The sequence below is a fragment of the Lepidochelys olivacea genome (assembly GCF_965140295.1).
Source record: "Lepidochelys olivacea isolate rLepOli2 genome assembly, chromosome: 11".
NCBI lineage: Eukaryota > Metazoa > Chordata > Testudines > Cheloniidae > Lepidochelys > Lepidochelys olivacea.
Genome location: NC_140421.1, coordinates 43,454,903 through 43,475,342, shown reverse-complemented (window position 1 = coordinate 43,475,342; position 20,440 = coordinate 43,454,903). Strand labels below are relative to the sequence as shown.

The window sequence follows — 20,440 nt, the reverse complement described above, 5'->3', positions numbered from 1 at the left end:
CCCATGCAGTTTGTCCATCTCTCCACTTTGTGTAGGATTCCTTTTTGATTTTTCATATCATTAAAGAGCTTCTGCTGGAGCCATATTGGCTTTATTAGTCTTCCTACCTTTTAATTTCCTTAGCCAAGAGGTTTCAGGCTCAATCCTTAGTTGCACCCAATAAACTCTGAGTGCAGCTAAGTGAAGGAACTCCAAAGTAGCTGTATACAGCCCTCACTTGCTCTCGAGGCTGATTCTATCGGTAACTTTCCCCCGCATAGATTAGAGCAGCCCAAGGTGTAGTTTCTTTTATCTGTGAACTCAACCTTCATAGAGGGAAAATCTTGCTGGCGAAGCAAACCATTTTTAAAGATACCTTGTAATTCTGCTTCTCTAAAAAGAAGTATTTTTTCTTTGTATTTTCTCATGTATGTTACATTAATATTCCCAATATTATGTTGAACTGTATTAACTATGAGATCATCTTTCAATTGATTTTTAATCATGAAAATCGTGATGGCCATCATTTTGGTTTTACCAGTGTGAACTTGCGTTATATTAGTTAAACGTTGAGTTCTTTATTGAACACAGACCCAGATCTTCCTGCTGCTATTGCAGATAAAATTGTAAAGTATCCCTCCCTTGAATTAACCATTTCTTATTTTCCAAAGTTCTCTGTGTAGATTGCAGAGTCAGAATACAGATAAGCAGGGAAGTCACTGATATAATTAGAAAAGGATTAAGGTGTTTTAAAACAAAACATGCAATCCAGATTGTCAGTAAATTAATTGTCAATAAGTAAAGTATGAAAGTATAATCTATGTGCACCAGACTAAATTTTTAAAACAGGCTGGGGTTTACAGAAAAAGGGAGTTAAGTTCCCAACACCCATTGTTACTGGAATGTGGGTATCTAATTTCCTTATTTTCTGAAAATCTCAGCCATATAATATACTAGATAAATACTGTACCTGCTGTCTTTTAATCTATTACAATAGATGTATAAAACAAAATATTAACTCTCTAACTGTACTATCCAAAAGAAAATGTTTTTTGTACCCATATTAGATGGTGCACTATAGGTTGATGCTAATTTGTAATTTTGTCATTATGCACAAACTGCCCATGACTTGGTTCAAGGCATTTCATTTGAGCAGCTGTCTTATGAAAATAATCTTTTCTCTCAATCTGTCAAAAAGTATTTTCAATGAGCCATTTTTTGTCAGATCTAATTTATAGCGTAAACTCTGCTTACAGGTAGTTTTAACCCATACTGATTTTAAAGGCTTTAATTAATGTGACTCTGTAAACTTAAGCTACTAAACTTTCCTTTTAATGAGGTATAAACTGTAAGCAAGGCTTTTGCAGATCACCTATTAAGACGGAACTCTACTGGCAAAAAAGGGTATGTTTAATTATAATTACAACAGATGTTGGCAACAGGAAAATAACTTCTACCGAAATGTTGACAGCATTCAGAAACATAATTTGGATCAGTAACCCTGTTAAACCATAGCCTTGGAGTAAGGCTAATGCCATTACCAAAATAGCAAAACCACAGTCGCATGGACAAAATGACTAGCCACCTTCAGTAAAGATGACTGGGTTGAATCCCCGCACTCCCTCCAGTTTTGTGTCCAAGTATTCACTAGCCTGCTGCATACTCTTTTGGGGTCACAGACATAGGGGGATGGGGTTAAAGTACCTGTTGACACTAAAACACTAAGGTGATTGCTCTTCTTTTCTCCATGAAATTGCTTCTGCAGATCTCAACTCGATAGAGATTAGCCAGCAGAGATGTGCCTAAGGAAAACTAGTTGAGTAAATTGCTCTCACATGCCTACCATCTTATCTTGCATCTAAATCAAAAGACTAGTGCTTAGTAAATGTTTGAATTGAGCTCCTAATGGCAGCCTCAATATATCTCAGTAATTGAGAAATTCATTAGGGAAGCCATGGTAGCTGCCTTTCCTATAGTAGATTAAAACCTGAGTCATTTTAGTACTAAATCTCCAACAGAATTTTTAAGAAGCTACAAAGCACAGTTTTATCCATTTTGCTCCTCTGGTTTCTTTTGAAGACAGAGCACAGAGTGCTTTAAAGTAAAGTGCTTCTCTTTGTCCTGTTGTTTGGGATCAGCAGCTGTTGGTCTGTGTCTCCAAATGTTCCTGTTGAGTGCGTCATATTTAGTCCCTGTTGGAAAAAGCCAAATCTTGACGCTGAAAATATTTGATAACCAAAAATAGAGCATTATATCCAATTAAAACTGTAGAAAGGCAGCAAATCTTGACAAATCTTGGAAGATCTGTGCTTCTGATTTACTTGACCTTGAGCAACTGGGATTCCAACCTGAGTATGGCACAGAATGCTTTATTGTATTGACAACCACCTGATGCAAAAAGATAAGGTGTTTATTTTAAGATAGGCCTCAATCAGCTTTTTGGTACCTTAAATCATGAGGTGATGTTGAACATGCCTGGGATCTCGGAAGGGAATGGACAGGGCTGCACTTCATTGCCTTAGTTTGTTTTGTTTGTTCCTGATAGACCATGGAGGATAGTAATTGGATTTGCTCTTCCCTCCCTCCCCCTCACCAGGGCTGTCATGGCATACCACAAGGATCTACTTTCTAATCCCTCTTCATTGCATATATGGGGCTGCTAGAGTTAGTGACACCCAACTTTATATGACAGGTTTCAGAGTAGCAGCCGTGTTAGGCTTTATTCGCAAAAAGAAAAGGAGTATTTGTGGCACCTTAGAGACGAACAAATTTATTTGAGCATAAGCTTTCGTGAGCTACAGCCGAATGCATCCGATGAAGTGAGCTGTAGTTCACGAAAGCTTATGCTTAAATAAATTAGTTCATCTCTAAGGTGCCACAATTACTCCTTTTCTTTTTGCCAACTTTATATCTCACCAATCCAGAGAGTATGATTCAGTGTTTTTCCTAGTGTCTGGGTGCAATGAGAGTGAGCTGATTGAGACTCAATCCTGAGAAGACTCAGGTAGTGAATGGTGAGCTGCAGTAAGGAAGCAGACAAGCTGGCGGAAGTTAGCAGTACCCCTGACTGAGTGTGAATCTACAAAACTTGTAACCAAAGTTTGTAGTTTGGTGGTCTGATTAGATTACCAGCTGCTTTTGGATGATCAACAAGTGGCAGTGATAAGGACTTTTTTTCCTCTCTGTTTGATCAGGAGATGGCAGTCCTCTCTCTGATGCTGACCTTGTCCTTGTTTCATATTTTTGTCGCCTGTACTTTTTACTACTGTAATATGCTCTTCAAGGTGGTCATACTTAACATTTGTTTGGAAGCTGAAATTAATGCATGATACATCAGCATGCTTCATAAGTGTGTTATCTCGTGGCGCACATGTGACACCTGTGCTCCAGAATCTGCACTGGGTGCCTATTGGCTTCCATGCAGAGTTTATGGTGTTGGTTTTGACCTACAAGGCCCTAAATGGCCAAGGACCTTCCTGTCTCTTTATGCCATACTGCCACAATTTGAGATCTGCGTAGGTACTCAATTTGAACCTTTAGAGAACAGGCTTCTGGCAAGGCATTCTCTGTGAAGTCCTTTGGGAAAGCATCTTCCTCCCCCCGGCCCGGTGGTACACAGCTTAATTCTAAAGTATCTCAGATCTGACCTAAGCATCCTACAAAGTTTCTCTGAGTTGACATTTAGACCGAGCTGTGATTGTAGGCTTTTTGTTTGGCAGATAATATGTAATATGCTGACTAGTGACTGGTGTGTAGAAGAATTCTGCTATTTTGATTTTATTTTTGTAATTGGCTTTTGTATTGTGCTTTTAGCTGACAGTGAAGGCACCCATAGCCCCAAATGGACAGTCTTTTAAATTTGAGTTTTTAAATAAAACAAAATAGTCATTTTAACAGATATAGCTAATCTCTCCCCATGGAGATCATGTCTTGGAAGAAACAGTGGAAGCAAAATACATTGATTTATGTAGAAGTCTCCGACCCCCTTGGATGCAAAAATGTATCTTGAGGATTTAAAGCCATGTCATCCTTAGGAAAAATAGTGTAAGGCTGAAGAAGAAAGCAGTAGTCTTTGTAGTAGTGCTAATGTGTCTGAAAGGAACATGTATGGTTCTGATGAGTTTTACAAGTGTTCCAAGGGTTGATAGGATTATAAATTGTGATATAAAAATGAGTCAGTTTACTAAGGGAGGAGAGAAAGCAGATAAGCCATAGTAGCTACTGAGAAGCCATCCTAAACTTCTGTTTCAGTTTTTTCCATTTGCAGTTGTCAAGAATGGGACAGAAACTTCTTTCTCTGAGGATAGTTGGAGTAAAACTTCTGCCCCAATAAAGCTCTGGCTCTAGTTCCATGGCTTCTGTCTGGCAGGGACATGAGTTTTCCATTAGAAACTTGTTATAAGAAAGATCCCGGAAAGGAGGTTAAGTTTTGATATGCCATTAACTCAATGTAAACTTTAACTTCCAAGACCCATCAATCAAAGCTGATTGCAGTGCTGGAAAATATTGCAACAAATAATACAGAAGGGTAGAGTAAGTCAAGGAGTTTCATATGGGCTCTAGGTTCCCTAGCCTATCTTAAGATTGTTAATTTGAATACAAGAACCACATTGCATGGACAGACATAGAAGATATAATAGTGTTGAACTTGCACTTTAACCCATAGTACTTTCCAAACCTTAAACTACCACCAGTAAGTGGCATTTTCCAGTATGATTCCCTAATTTAATTCCACCTAAACCCAAGCCAACAGTTGATTAAAAGAAAACATAAGTCGAATGATAAAGCTACATAGTTTAGCACATTAAAATAAAACAAGGACAGTGATATTTGTATAGGGTTCCAAAAATATCCAACTGGAAAAAAATAATCCACTGTATACAACAATTCTGAGGTTGTTAAAGTGATCAATCAAAAGACTGAACAGTGCAAGACATGCTTTCCGAGTTACAAGTTCAAAACAGAAGTGCAAAAGAAATTAAAGCTTTTTTTGTCTGAAGTGATTTACCTTTTAGGATAAGGAAAGCTAGAATATAGTTAAGTATTATAGAGAGCTCTTTTCCACAGCATAAAATAGTTTAATTTTTTTTCATAATAGTGTTTCATTCGAACTGTATCCCACTAAGCCCGTTTTGTTAAAGGAACAGATAACTTTTGTCCAATACTCGATTCATTTTGGCCTATGAACCAGAGGACCGATAGGCAAAAACAGCTGAATTCTCAAGCTTTGGCTTAGCTAGAGTACCTGCAATCTACAGGTAGTAGAAGCAGCAACTAGGCTTGCTTACATACACTTTCCTTTCCTGCAGCTGGTTGACAAATGGTCTCAAGACCTCCTCACTCTCAGAAAATATCTAAAAGCAGATGCTAAGTTATAGCTGAGGACAGTCCTCACTGCACATCAAGCAGGAGGGGATTACTGCACATCTGACCGTTCCTAAACTGCTGATCTGACTGTTTGGGTATCATGTTTTGAGATTATGAAGACCATCTTCCACAAGGGGACTACTAGAAACAAAAAGGTGTTCAAAGTTTTTTTTTTTTAATGGCAGTTGGGGCAGGCCAGGCAATAGGCCAATATGGCAGATGATCTGATACTTTTTATTTTTCCAGGCTCATCTATTTTAGCTGTAAAAAAGTCCTACCCTTCAAAAGGGAGCTTCAGAATTGTAGACTGAAGTTCAGCAGACAACCATGCATGTCTTTAAGACTAAGTGTTGACTCCATTGTTTGGCTACCTACCAGATGCTCCAGAAGAATAGACACTGGTTCAAATGTCAGATATGGTTTTTGAGATACTTGCAGCAGAGACATAGTATCTACTATAGGGGAATAAATTTAGCTCGGTTTGAATGACCGCTCAGAATGACTGTTCAAGAAACTGGATCTGAAAGCAAACTTTGTTGGCAAAGAATTGGCTTGTCTCTTAACCAGTAAGGCTTAATATCCTCTAGCTCTGTAAGGGAATAGCACTAGGGCACCATTTCTTAAACCCATAAGTTATTTTCTTTGGAAGAAAAGCATTTCTGCCCCCGCATGTCTTTTTTGTGTTTTTTTTCTTCAGACCTCCTGACACTGGCACAGAGGACTGAGGAGATTAATCCTATTTTCTTGGATTCAGTTACTTCTAATATGATTTTTTTTTCAGTGTAAAAATGTCCTAAGTTGTTGACCCTTTTACTCAGTTCAGTCTGACTTGCTGAGGAGCGCTGATCTACCTCTTTGGCAGAACTGTCACGGGCATATGGATGTGTAAATGTTAGGCTTTCTCCTTCAAGAAAAACTAAAATGCATGTATTCCTTCCTTCCTCATGGTATAGAAGCCACGCACACAGAATACGTGTGAGACAAATATCCCTCAGGCAGGTATTTGAGACACTGGAAAGTGTGTATCTCACTAGTGCACATTTTTAAAAGTCAGATTATTTCACTGGGTCTGCTAAGGTAGAGAAGGAAACCTAGTCTTAGAGAAAATTCATATAAAGGGCAAAAACTTGAGTTACTTTAAGACCTTTGGTTGCTTTTGTCCACTCCTAAGCTGTCCTGCATTGTACTAAGAATAATAAAAATAACAATGAGTTTGCCCAATGCAAAGGAGCAAATGGAGGTTCTGAGATCACTTCTGCCAATGGAAGGAACAACTAAAGAAATTATTAGAGAGAGTCAGTCGGTCTGTCTGTCTTATTCCTCTGTTACAGAATGTTTCCAGACTAGGTGATGCATGCACTGCCTCTCATGCTTTTACTACTAGTAACGGTTCTGTAGTTTGCAAGTCTGGGCATGAGACTCTTTAAAGTTGGGAGTTGAAGAGTTGATTTAACCCAGTAATCCTTATTTAACAGGTGGTTGGTTCTTCTGAACATTTAAAATTTACTTAATAAAGGGACTTCATACAGCTCCCCAAAATGTGCACTTTGGTTGACTGGCAAACCTCATTCAATCTAAATGCAACACAGTGGAGTTGACTATATGACACAATGCTGATGTCACGTGTGGTCTATAAAACTGAAACCTGGCATTCTGCATTGAAAATAGTTATTTTGCTTTGTGTGTAACTAGATGAAAACTTTCAAATATCTTCCTGTGTCACACTTCACTCTTAGTGAGTAAAATGTGAATCCCTGGACTCTAACTTGAAACTTTTGGGATGACCTTTATTATTTAGAGTGAAATGTTGTTAATAGTGGCTAAAGCGTGGTACAATGCAGAAAAGTTTTTGTATACAGTAACTTGTTCACACAGCTTTTATGTATATCCCTGAACTCTAATTCTGCTGTTCCATTCTTGTCATACAGAATTGACATTCTGTGGAGTGCTAGGCTGAACTGAATAAACTTGTTTCACTTTTGATAACGCAGATTTTCAGAGAATTCTTGAATTTGAAACCATTTAATCACATACTGATTTTTCTAGTTCAGAAAGGGTTTAATTCTCTTGTGTCTGAGGCTTTGTGAACAGAATTATGAAAAGCCAGGATTCTTGAAATTCTGCTGCTAGTGATGGATTCCTTGAGTGTAGAATTACAGGTGGCTGGATGCTATCACTGCTGCAGAAGTGTTACAAAAGTCTCTTGCTTCAGAATTTTAGAGAATAGGCAATGGGTTGTTCTTCTTAGAGTGCTTGCTCATATTGATTCCAATTAGGTATGTGCATACCATGTGCACGGTCGTGAGAGAATTTTTACCCTAGCAACAGCCGGTGAGTCAGCTGTGGAGCCCCCTGGAGTGGCGCCTTCATGGTGCTGGATATATACCCCAACTGACCCAGCGCCCCCTCAGTTCCTTCTTACGTGACGGTCACTGGAACTGTGGAGCTTGGCTTTGCTGCTCTCCACTCTCCCTAGCGTTTTTCCTACACAGTTTAATAGTTATAGTATAGTTGTTTGTATTAGTGGGGATGGAAGCGGTTTTCCCTCCTTCCCATCTTTTGCTTAGGCTCATGCCCAAGGCTCCGGGCTTTAAGCTCTGCAGTTCCTGCTCTAAGTCCATGCCAATGGACGACCCCCATGACTCTTGCCTGAAGTGTCTGCGGGAGTCTCATCAAGCAGACAAGTGCAGGATCTGCAAGGGGTTTCGTCCCCAGACTAAGAAGGAGCAGGACTTTTGCTTAACATAGCTCCTGGCACCGAGTGCTTTGGTGCGCAGCGCCCCAGCAACAGCGGTAGGAATGGCACCGCGGTTGGACTCTGATAGAGACCCGCGGCACCGACGTTCCCCGGCACCACAACCGACATCATCGGTCCAGCACCGCTCCCACTCGCCTGGCCAGAAGTGGCACCACAAACCGGAAAAGGCTGGCCCACCTCAGCAGGTGCCACCCTCCCTGGATCTGTTTATAGAGCCGAGTCCCACAGCCAAGCACCCAGGGCACAAGTGGCGGCTTCTGCACCATTGACTCCAGCATCGAGAAAGGAACCGTTGAGTCCGGTGCGACTGGACTCCCCGACTCTCAGCGTGGTTGAGGTCCAGTTGCCGTCTACTCCAGATATCTTTGTGGCTGCAAGGGGTCTGATTGCCATGACAGTGTCGGCATCCCCTCAGCAGACCAAGGCACCGGCACCTGTTTGTATGGCACCATTCCGGGGCAAGCTGGCTCTTATTCACCCACCGGTACCGTCAGTTGAGCCGCGGCGCTAGTCGTACTCGCGGCACCACTCTGACTCCCTGTACCGTTCTCAACACCGCTCCATACACCAGTCACCGTCCGGGAGTAGATCTTGATTCAAACGTTGCTCCCAATGCCAGTCATCGTCGCGGCCTAGGTCCAGGTCCCGGCACTGCTCCCCGGCGTCACAGTACCACTCTCCACCATCGCGGCACCAATCTCTAGCTTTGCGGTACCGCTCTCCATCGTCTCATCGATGTGACTGTGCGCAGACCCACTCGGCACCACTGTGGCCATCGCGTTCCGCCTCTTGTTCTTCAGAGTCAGAGGCAGGGTCGAGTTTCTCAGACCGCCGCCACTTGCATCACAGCTGCCTGGACTCGGGCTGGACACTGGCAGACACAGGAGCAAGGTTCTGCTCAAGGGTCCACTCAATGGCCCTTTTGGATGCCCTGGGCATACCACCAGGCCCAGGGTGCTCCATCTGGGGCTTCTCGTTCAGCCTCGTCTGAGCCATGAGTGCAAGAGGCCACCACCAGCTGTCCTGCTCCTGGAAGCATGGAGACTGTGGTGTCGTCCTTCCCGGCTCCAGGCCCTCCTCCAGGTCCAGTTCCTGGTCCGGACACCGAGGTCGCGGGCTTAGGGCTCCAGATGATCCTCTTCCTCCCGTGGCGGCCTCCTCATCCTCACCCGATGAGGAGGTGGCGGGAACTGCTATATCGGGTCCCCCTCCAATAGACTTCCGTGCCCACCGGGACCTTTTGCGCAGAGTGGTGTGGAATATGAACCTCCAAGCAGAGGAGGTTATAGAGGTGGAGGACCCTGTGGTTGACATTTTGTCCGCAGAGGCTCCATCTAGGGTGGGCCTACCACTCATCCGGACCATTCAGACGACGGCCAGAACAATCTGGCAAATGCCCGCGTCCATTCCCCCGACTGCTAAAGGGGTTGAGCAGAAGTATTTCGTCCCCTACAAGGAATATGACTGTCTCTACAGTCACCCACAGCCTTGTTCACTGGTGGTGGCCTCAGTGAATGAGGAGTGGCATGGTCAGCAAGCCCCAGTGCCCAAGTCAAAAGAGGCCAAGCACCTCTATCTGTTTGGGTGCAAAGTCTGTTCCTCGGGGGGTCTTCAGCTCCAGATCGTGAACCAGCAGGCGCTCCTGAGCCGATACAATATTAACTCTTTGAACTCCATGGTGAAGTTCAAGGAGCTGGTACCTCCGGAGTCCAGAGAAGAGTTTGGGGCCCTGGTGGAAGAAGGCAAAAGGGTGGCATGGACCTCATTGCAGGCCTCCTTGGACACCACAGACTCTGCCGCTGGGACCCTCTCTTCAGGGATCGCAATGAGGTGTATCTCTTGGAGCTTCAGCAAATGTTGCAGGATCTCCCCTTTGATGGAGAGGTCATGTTTTTGGACAAGACAGACTCAAGGCTTCAGAGCCTCAAAGACTCAAGGGCCATAATGAGGTCGCTGGGCATGCACACGCCGGCTACCCAGCGGAAGCCCTTTAAGCCTCAGCGCTCCTATCCCCCTTCTTGGCCAAGGCAGGATTTTTATAGGAGACGGGGTTGTAATGGCAGGAGGAAGCCGTCCAACCACCAATCCAGGCAGGGCCAGGGCCCTTCCAAGCCCTCGGCAGGTTCTAAGCAAAACTTTTGAAGGGACGCCAGAGGATGATGTACTGGACCTCGTTCCGGATCCTACCCCACCCTTCTTGAATCGTTTATCTCGTTTCCACCGTGCTTGGTCCCTCATAACCACGGACCGTTGGGTTCTTCACATGGTGGAAAGGGGATACTCTCTCCAATTTTCTTTCTCCCCACCCTCCCTCCCTGTCCCTCTTCAGGGACCCCTCTCACAAGCAAGCAACTCCTCATTCAGAAGGTTCAGATACTCCTTGCCATGGGGGCGATCGAGAGGGTTCTAAGGGAGCTAAGGGGCAGGGGGGTTTCCTCCCGTTACTTCCTAATCCCCCAAGGCAAAGGGCGGGCTTCAGCCTATCCTGGACCTGCACGGACTCAACAAATTCATGGTAAAGTTGAAGTTTCGCATGGTCTCCTTGGGCACCATTATACCTTCCCCGGAGACTGGTACGCCACCATCAACATGAAGGACGCATATTTCCACATAGCGATCCATCCAGACGTTTCATCCTCTTTATGGTCAATCGCAAACACTAACCGTTCACGGTCCTTCCATTCGGCCTCTCTACGGCCCCCCAGGTGTTCACCAAATGTATGGCTGTCCTTCGTCGACGACGGATACAGGTATACCCGTATCTCAACGACTGGCTCATCCGAGGTCGTACCAAAGAACAGGTACAGTCCCACCTTCAATTGGTCACGGACACGTTTTGTCGAGTAGGCCTCCTTATCAACGTAGCGAAGTCGACGCTAGAACCGACCCAGAGAATAAAATTCATCGGGGTGGTCCTGGACTCCATGCGACCGCGAGCCCTCCTGCTGGACGCTCGTTTCCAAGCTTTGGCAAGCCTTATCCAGAGCCTTCAAAGCTTCCCACCTCGATGGCAAGAACATGCTTGAGTGTTCTAGGACACATGACTTCCTGCACATATGTGACTAGGCATGCCAGACTACAGCTCTGCTTGCTTCAAGCCTGGCTGGCATCAGTCTATCGCCCAGGTCGAGACAGCCTGAACCTGGTGGTCACCATCCCGAAGAGGGTCCTGGCCTCCCTCCACTGGTGGCTAGACCCCAAGACAGTATGCAAAGGAGTCCCCTTCCTCAGCCCTCCTTGTCCCTTGTCACGGACACATCAGCCCTGGTGATGGGGTGCCCTTCTCAGGGACATCCAGACGCAGGGACTATAGGCCCCATCCGAGCTCTCTCTCATCAACGTGTGGGAGCTGATGGCAGTACGTCTGGGTTGTCAAGCCTTCCAGGAGCGGTTGCATGGTCATTGTGTGGCAGTCCTCACAGACAACGCCACAGCCATGTTCTACATCAATAAGCAAGGGGCTGCTCGTTCCTCCCTTCAGTCAGGAGGCCATTCGATTGTGGGAGTCTGCATAGCCCACTCCATTCACCTAGTGGCGTCTTTTCTCCCAGGGGTCCAGAACATGTTGGCGGACCACCACGAGTGGCCATTTCATTTGGATGTCATCCACTCCATCTTCCTAAAGTAGGGGTTTCCTCAGGTCGACCTGTTTGCCTCTCGGAGCAATCGGAAATGCCCGGCATTTTGCTCCCTCCAAGGTTGCTCCCCAGGCTCTCACAGATACCTTCCTATTCCCGTGGACGAGCCGATTGTTTTACGCCTTTCTGCCGTTTCCCCTGGCACATAAAGTACTGCTCAAGGTGCGCAGGGACAGGACGCTGCCGTTTCTGATCACCGCAGCGTGGCCCAGGCAACATTGGTATACCACACTGTTGGAGATCTCTGTGGATGCCCCAGTGCCGCTGCCCCTTTTTCCAGACCTGATCACTCAGGATCACGGCCGCCTCTGTCACCCCGACCTATGATCCCTCCACCTCACGGTGTGGATGCTGCATGGCTGAGCCATTCAGAACTCCTCTGTTCTCATTTGGTGCAGCAAGTTCTGTTGGGTAGCAGGAAACCTTCCACTAGGGCCACATATATGGCTAAGTGGAAGCAATTCTCATGCTCGTGCACTCACCGTGGCACGCCCCCATCTCCAAGCATCCATGTCTCTCATTTTGGACTATCTCCTGAGGCTGAAACAGCAGGGCCTGGATATATCATCCATCAGAGTTCACCTGGCAGCCATCTCGGCTTTCTACCTGGGAGCGAATGGCCAATCTGTCTTTGCCAACCCCATGATCTGTAGGTTCCTTAAGGGCCTGGACCGTCTCTACCCGCAGGTATGGCAGCCAGTCCCCATGTGGGACCTTAACCTCATCCTTTCCAGGCTTATGGGGCCCCTGTTCAAGCCGTTGGCCACCTGTTCCCTCCTATACCTCTCTTGGAAAATGGCTTTCCTCATTGCTATCCCGTCGGCGAGGCATGTCTCCGAACTTAGGGCTCTTACCTCGGAACCACCGTACACAATCTTCCAAAAGGATAAGGTGCAGCTGCGACCTCACCCTGCCTTTCTTCCCAAGGTGGTATCGACCTTCCATATCAACCAGAACATTTTCCTCCTGGTTTTTTTGTACAAAACCGCATGCCAGTAGTCGGAAGCAGTGGCTACACTCCCTTGATGTTCATAGGGCCCTTGCCTTCTACACAGAGCGTACGAAGCCATTCAAGAAAACGACCCAGCTCTTCGTTGCGGTGGCGGACTGGATGAAGGGCCTCCCAGTCTCCTCTCAGCGGATGTCTTCTTGGATCGCATTGTGTATCCATGTTTGCTATAATCTGGCCGGTGTTCCAACCCCACCCCTCACCGCTCTCTCCACAAGGACTCAGTGGCTTTCCTGGCCCAGGTGCCAATCCAGGAGATCTGCAGAGCCACTACTTGGTCTTCAGTACATACGTTTGCTTCACACTATGCCATCGTCCGACAAGCCAGAGATGATGCAGCGTTTGGTAGAGTGGTCCTGCAATCCACAGTACTTCACTCCGACCCCACTGCCTCGGTAAGGCTTGGGAGTCACCTAATTGGAATTGATATGAGCAAGCACTAGAAGAAGAAAAGACGGTTACTTACCTTTGTAACTTGTTCTTCGAGTGTGTTGCTCATATCCATTTCAAACCCGCACTACTTCCCCTCTGTCGGAGTAGCCGGCAAGAAGGAACTGAGGGGGTGCTAGGTCGGCTGGGGTATATATCCAGCGCCATGAAGGCGCCACTCCAGGGGGCTCCACAGCTGACACACCGGGTGTTGCTAGAGTAAAAATTCTCCGATGGCCATGCACGCAGTGCGCACACACCTAATTGGAATGGATCTGAGCAACACATCTCGAAGAACAACAGTTACAACGGTGAGTGTCTTTTTCTCTGTTCTCTTCTTTTTCCACTCTCCTTCCTCCTGCTGTTCCTCCCCACACTCAATCTAAGAATCTGGTCTCATGTGTCGCTACCACAGCTGCTTAAAAAAAAAAACAAAAAACAAGCTGCATGTTAGATCATACACTTTACACTTGGTATTTACTTATTACATGATTTTTTGTAAACTTTCTCATACCTACCTTCCTAGATAAACTGTGAAATTATAATATTGTGAGCTCACTGGTTGTTGTAGGAAACATTCCCTACTGTAAAGGTAGGACTGCTGACTTCATTAGCTGACTGTGAAGAAGGCTCTGTTTACATGCTTTTGTTTAATACTAAACATTAAGCAAGGATGTTAAGAAATGCATGGCTGTTGGAATCAGGTTTTTGTTAAGTGTTATAATATGGTAATGGCTTTGACATATTAAAATTTGTCTTAAGCAGTCTACAACAGTTGTTGTGTATAAGACCGATATATGTAGGTGTATTTCCCTTCAATTAAATCAAGGCTAATTGCTAATACTCAAAGACTTCAATGAAATAAGAGATTTGTATTGTAATATTTTGTCCTTTTCAATTTAATTTTCAGAGTTTTATCCCTCTATAATTACAGCTTTTACTAGCATTTAAATTGTGTTACTGAGATCTAAATTACTTTAGACATTTACATTAATCATAACCAATTTGTTATGATGTAACATTAAATCCTTGTACTTGCACATGAAAGCTTTAAACATTGGAGTTTGTTATACAATAGGTGGAGCTGTTATAAGATCCTGTTTTTAGTTGCATACAACTTTGCCAACTTTTAAGCATTTATGCTGAAATTTTTTTATGCATAGTGTCTCCTCAGGCTGAATATTTTTTGAAAGTTTCAGCCCAAACAGTTCAGCCCTTTGCCAGAATTATTTTTAATTAATAAAAACTTACTTTTCACTTATTTTTTTCATATTCTTGGAATCTTCTTTTGAGACCTCTAGTGTGCCCCTATGCTTCAGTTCAGGGGCTTGAAATTTGGCAGGCGAGTGGTCTCTGTACCAAGAATGTGCCTTTTGTTTTCCCTTTGAAAATCCACCCAAATTTGGCTGCTATAAGCTTTTGAAAAATTGCAGTTCACACATGCTCAGACTTCTTGGTTGAGCTGCTAAAAATCTCCAGGCTATGGTGCGGCTGGGCACTGGAACTGATAGCAGAAGAAAGGTGTCTCTCCTGTGCTTTCAATGGCACTCCCACCCACCCTGGGGGAAGAGCCCAGGGAGGAGAAAGCTATCTGACTTGAATGCAGAGAGGATAAGAACTGGGCAAGGAACGGAGTAGATTGGAACAAGGAGTCTGAGACTGGGACTGAAGTAAGGCATGAAAGAAAATCTGACTGGGAGTTGGGAGTCTGAGACTGGAACAAGGAGCCAGGGAGTGGGGTGGAGGTAAGAGAGACAAACTAGATGAGGAGTCTGGGGAAAATAATTGGGATTAGAAAACCAGTGCGGGCGGGAAGGACTGGAGGCCAAGGAGGAGCAGAGAGACTGACTGAGGATCTGGGAGATGAAACAGACTGTCTGGTCCAGGAAACTGGGGTTGGGATGAGAAGCCAGAGGAGTGGAGGCTGAGACTGGTGAGGTAAGGAGAATGAGGCTGGGATGATGAGATGGGTGGGGAAGAGACTAGACAGGGACTGGTTAGAGGGAACAGAGCAGGAGTCAAGCTGAAAAGAATGTGCAGAAGCCTGTGCCCACTAGATCACACTCCCCTCTAGACCCTGGAATGGAACCCAAGATGCCTGAATCTCCCCATTCCTTTTCTGTCACCAAATATGTGAACCCCCCTGTCAGTGTGTCCTACCACTCTGGTGCTGATCCGTGTAGAGGACGACAACCTTCTACGGCTACCATTTACAACATTAGCTCAAGTTGCAGAGATCAGTGGAGTGGCTTTAAAGATTCCAACCCTGCCGGTGAACCTCATGAGTGTCAGTATGATGCCATATAATGGAATTTATTTTTATAGCTTGTGTTCTTAAAGACCTAGTCAATTATATTTTTTTAAAAAACCACATTAAAATTAATATTAAGGTTGCAAAGTTTAGCACTCAGAAGTTAGGAAATGCCAGAATTAAGGTTGTCTGTCCAACTTTAATTTTCTCCCTTGTGATAGCCTTATTACATGATCACATATAGTTTTGTCCAGAGGACCCCCTGCCTCATTCAGTGTGCAGGTTAAATGATGCCCAGCTAATGAGAAGTATTAAATATTTTATTTCCTCCTCATTGTTCAGTTAGTGTCCCCATGCCTTTACTGCATGGTATTGAAATTCTCCTGTGAAGACAAAATTATTAATTTGCCCCGGGGGCCTTTCTGTGGCGCTCATCACTATAGTATCTGTGTACATCACAAACATTAATGTATCTTCATAACGCTTGTGAGAGATGAGAGGGTAGTGATATCCCCATTTTAAGGATGGGAAGCTTGGAGATTAGTGGACACTTCTGACCTTAACTTTCAGTGCTCAACTTGAACTGACTAGGATCTGATTTTTCAGAGAATTTAACAGCTCATATGATGAGAGTACCGCTCTGACTTCAGTTGCAGCTGTGAGTGCTCAGTCTTCTTGCAAATCAGATTCCAATCTGGATCTCAAGTTGGGCATACAGAAAATAAAGAACACACAATGAGAGACCACCTGTGAAAAGTTGGTTTAAGTGACTTGCCTCGCACCATGCAGGAACTGTGTGTAGAGGCTGGGATAGAATGCAGTGTTTTCCAGGACAGCATTCTTAACTGTGAGACCACCCTTTCTCTTCCTGCATCTCCTGCCTCATTCATTACACACCTGGACTCTGATCAGAGGGGCCAGGTGGACCCTGCAACTACTGGCCAGCACATGGGGCTTTCCATCCTGCACATTTCCTCTTGTGCACTCCAGGAACTGAGGGCAGCCTTGTTTCCTGCTTCTCTTGCTTTTCTCGAGTGAGTCCTGCAGGAGGATGCTTCCCTCCAAAACTCATCATTAGATCCTTATCCTGCGAGCCTCCCCAGTCACTCCTAAAATGCCACCTGAGCCAACTGCACAACATCCAGCTAGTCTGCCTCCAAACCTTGCCCAGAGAACATCTGTACGTCCTCGTGCTTTATACCATCCACATCCTCACCTTTGTGTCCTGCCCTGACGCCAAGTGGCAGGACCTGCTGCCACCAGAGGAGGGTGAGGAACCCTGGTGGGCCAGCCTGTATTCCACTTTGGTCCCACAGCCTGCCAGGCATTTCAGTTGGTGGCTGTGAGCACAGGCATGTACTTGGTGCAGTTCACAAAATCCCCTGATGCCCGTCCCTTCTGCAATGAGAAGAAGACCCTGGTGCACATCTCTGTGGGTACATCGGGTTGCAGCCCCTCTTCTGGCTCCTCCAGAGCCTCTTGCTGAGGTTCTGGCCATATTTTTCCCCACACCTCTTGATCTATGCATACTGCATCTGTGGCCCCACAAAGTTGCAGGATCTCCTCATCAACCTCCTCCTGGTGCTGGCCAAGATGGTCATCCATCATTCCAGGAGGAGGAAGCTAGACAGAGGGGTGCTCTGTGACCATGGGGCCTATTTTTGGTCCCTTTTCTGCTCACGTCTTTGGACAGAGTTCCTCTGGGCAGTGTCCACTGACTCCCTAAACTCCTTAGAGGAGCAATGGGTGCTGTCTGGGGTTCTCTGCTTTGTGTCTCTCTCTGGAGCTCTTATTCTTTACCTCTGACGTCACTTCTGTGCCCGGTTTTTTTCATTTGTTGTCCCCAGAAATCCACTGTAGTCTGGGCTCATTGGCTCCTCCCCTGTAGTTGAGGGGTTGGGCCTGTAGTTATCGGCAGACCTAAACCCCTCTACCTCCAGTACTATAAATATTACACACCTTTCAGCTTCTGCAAGAGATGAGTCAGGGGTTCTGTGGAAAAAATGGTATGTGAACATGTAAAAATCACAAACTAGTCAACTCAGGTCAAACTGCCTCATCTCTTGCAGAAGCTGCAAGGGGTCCTACAAACAGCTTCCTTCATTGCACAGTTCTGATTCAGTCTGTCTTGTCCATAGAATGACGCAGGGGTCCTGTGGGGAAAAAATGGTATGTGAACATGTAATTAAAGACTATATCATAATGCATATGCACAAGGGTACTGAATTAAGGTTGCATAGGAAACCTTAATTCTGATATTTAACTTTTGAGTGCTTAAGTTTCTGCAATTTTATAATAATGTTCTTGTGTGTAATCTTATATCAAATACGCTCGAATATATAAATGCCTGCCTTGATAGCTTCAAATTTTCAATATCTCTTCCACCCATTGTCTACTTTTCTCTCCCAACAACAAAACTCTGCAAATTCTTACTTTTGGCCTTACCATTAGAGAAATATCAACCCATTGCAAGTTGGTCCTGGTATTTATAAAGAACTTTTATACGGTGACAGTGCTCTAAACGTGTGATTAGAAAATGTTCAAGTGTAAGTTTCCCACACTTCTTTACAAATGTGAACTGTATATTCAGTATTTCTGGAAGTGATCAAATGATTAATTTAATGATTTTATTTTTTCTCAGAACCCATAGAACAAGTTACACGTATTATTGAGGCAGACCAGATAGATGGTGAGGCATCGAGTACTGAGCAGCAAGGGGTTGAATTATCTGAAGAGGGTGTTAAAGAAGAAACAACAAATGAAAATGAACCTTCAGTTACAAAAATCGATTCTGCTGTTCCAACTGAACAAAATGATGAGCCTGTCCTGGAAGCAGAATAAGTACTTCAAGTGCCTTCTGTAGCTAGTCCTTTTAGCTTTGTTCATGCAAGTTGTTACTCTTCAGGTGGGCTTTTCAAAAATGGTATAATTTAAAATCTCTCTTGAGCTCAGACTGCCTCACTACCACAGTACGTCGAAACTATGTGCACTACTGGATATTGAAAATTAAACATGTATTCTTTCAGTGAGCTAATGCACTGCAGAATGTGCAGCTGGTTGAAGTCTAACATAATCACAGGTCGCTTTAGTTTAGATTTGTATATTTGAAAACTAAAATTTACCTACAGGTTTATTTTCCATACACTTAACCAAATGCATACTAAGTTTTAGGTTATTGAACATAAGCTGCAGTAATTGGCAACAACTTGTCAAGTGGAGTTTTGGTTTTGTGAACTTTTAGGATTTTTTTTAATGTTTACCCATTAAAATGGATTGAGTGACTTTTAAATATCTAGATGTTTACATGCTAAAATGTCTTTAGGCATTCAGCTTAAGCAGTATGGAAATGTCGTCATAACTGTAACAGCTTAGTCATTGTCTTAACTTTTTTGACAGAATGCATTTAAACATCACTAAGCTGCATGGTAACTCCTTTGGCATTACCTATGTTGCAGATGGGCCAAAGGCACATGATATACAAAATTAGTTTGTGTTTACATACAGTATAGGAAGTCTCTGCACTTGATTGTACTTGAATACTGAGCGTTATTTATAGCTGTATAATAATGACGATATATAAGTGAATGTTGTGCCTTTGTGTATTTTGTTAAAGGAAAATAAAGACTATCTAGCAGCAATATTTGCTTTGTATTTTCCAGAACTCATGAGAAAACTTTGTGTGCTATATTGCAACTATAACAGTTTATGGAGACTCTTGAAGGAATACGTCAATTTGCTTTATAAAGAGCATGTACTTTAGTACCTATGTGACTTGTTTGGTAGAATTGAACTGGGTTGGTAATTAACCTAGAAGCTTTTTGTAGAGTTATGTTAGTACATTTCACTGTTTTCTAAATGTGCCTAATTTTACAATTCCAGGGTTTTTTTTGGTTAACAGCACATTGAATTACTAAGGCCATGTCTACGCTTACCAGGGATCGACGCTGTGGCAATTGATGCAGTGGGGTCGATTTAGAGGGTCTAGTGATGACCTACTAAATCGACCACAGAGCGCTCTCCAGTCGACTCCGGCTCTCCAGCTCCCTGAGAAGGGTAAGGTAGATCGATGGGAGAGCGTCTCCCATCAATGCAGAGTGGCGTAGACACCACAGTAAGTCGACCTAAGCTACATCTACTCCAGCTACGTTATTCACTTAGCTAGAGTAGCGTAATTTAGGTCAACTTACCCCGGTAGTATAGACAGGGCCTTAGTTGTTTCCACCTAGCTGATTACTGCAGAGCTGCCATTATGTTTTAGAAACAAATAAACAAAACCCTGAAGCACAGTTGAGTGGTTCTGCTGCTGGAGCTGCCCTCCTAAGAGTGGCATGTAAAACAGAAATCCTGGGAGTTGGTGGTCTTTAAAAATTCCATGTACTACTTGCAAAAAGGACTTCAATCCACATTACCCTAAACAATTTCCATATTGGTTAGTTATATTCTACTTGCCTAAAATTATCCTTGGAGTTGTAATTAGTTGCTTTACACTGTTAAGCTGATGTCACATTTCACCTTGAGGTGGTGATGTTTCATTGGTTTGTGTATGCAGAATGTATGACTATTATGTATTCTCTTATATTAGAAGTCTTATTGACATGTTTGGGATGGCCTGAATAAACCGTGTGTCTGATACAGAGTAATACAGGTCATGCCAAACAATTGTCAGTCAAATCTCTTCCGCACCATCATGTGCTCTGCATGTGCCTCATTGCACAGAAAAAATATTTTCAAGTATTGTTAAAATATTAATATTTTCATGAGGTAATATCTTTTATGGAACCAGCTACTGCTTGAGGAAGGAGCAAGCTTTTGAGTTCTTCTTCAGGTCTGGGGAAGGTAACTAGAGTGTCCAAATTAAATAGAAGTTGGGACAGATGGTTAGGCATAAGGGGTTCATGCATGCTATAGGAGACAACTTAAAATGAAGTGGACAATTAAGGGTTAGCAGGCAGTAGTGCATATTACAAATTGTTGTGATGAGCCATGCAGACAGTGCCTCTGTTCGGTCC

The 20,440-nt window shown here is 44.2% G+C and overlaps 1 protein-coding gene across 3 annotated transcripts in view; it reads left to right on the top strand.

The window, feature by feature from the left end:
- Positions 1 to 19,062, top strand: part of LNPK (lunapark, ER junction formation factor) — an 85,067-nt gene extending 66,005 nt beyond the window's left edge. For all 3 annotated transcript variants that reach the window (XM_084643987.1, XM_084643988.1, XM_084643986.1), the window contains one exon: positions 18,073 to 19,062. In XM_084643987.1, the coding sequence (XP_084500113.1) occupies positions 18,073 to 18,272 (200 nt within the window). In that variant the 3' untranslated portion in view covers positions 18,273 to 19,062. The remainder of the gene's footprint in view (positions 1 to 18,072) is intronic.
- The last annotated feature ends 1,378 nt before the right edge of the window (positions 19,063 to 20,440 follow it).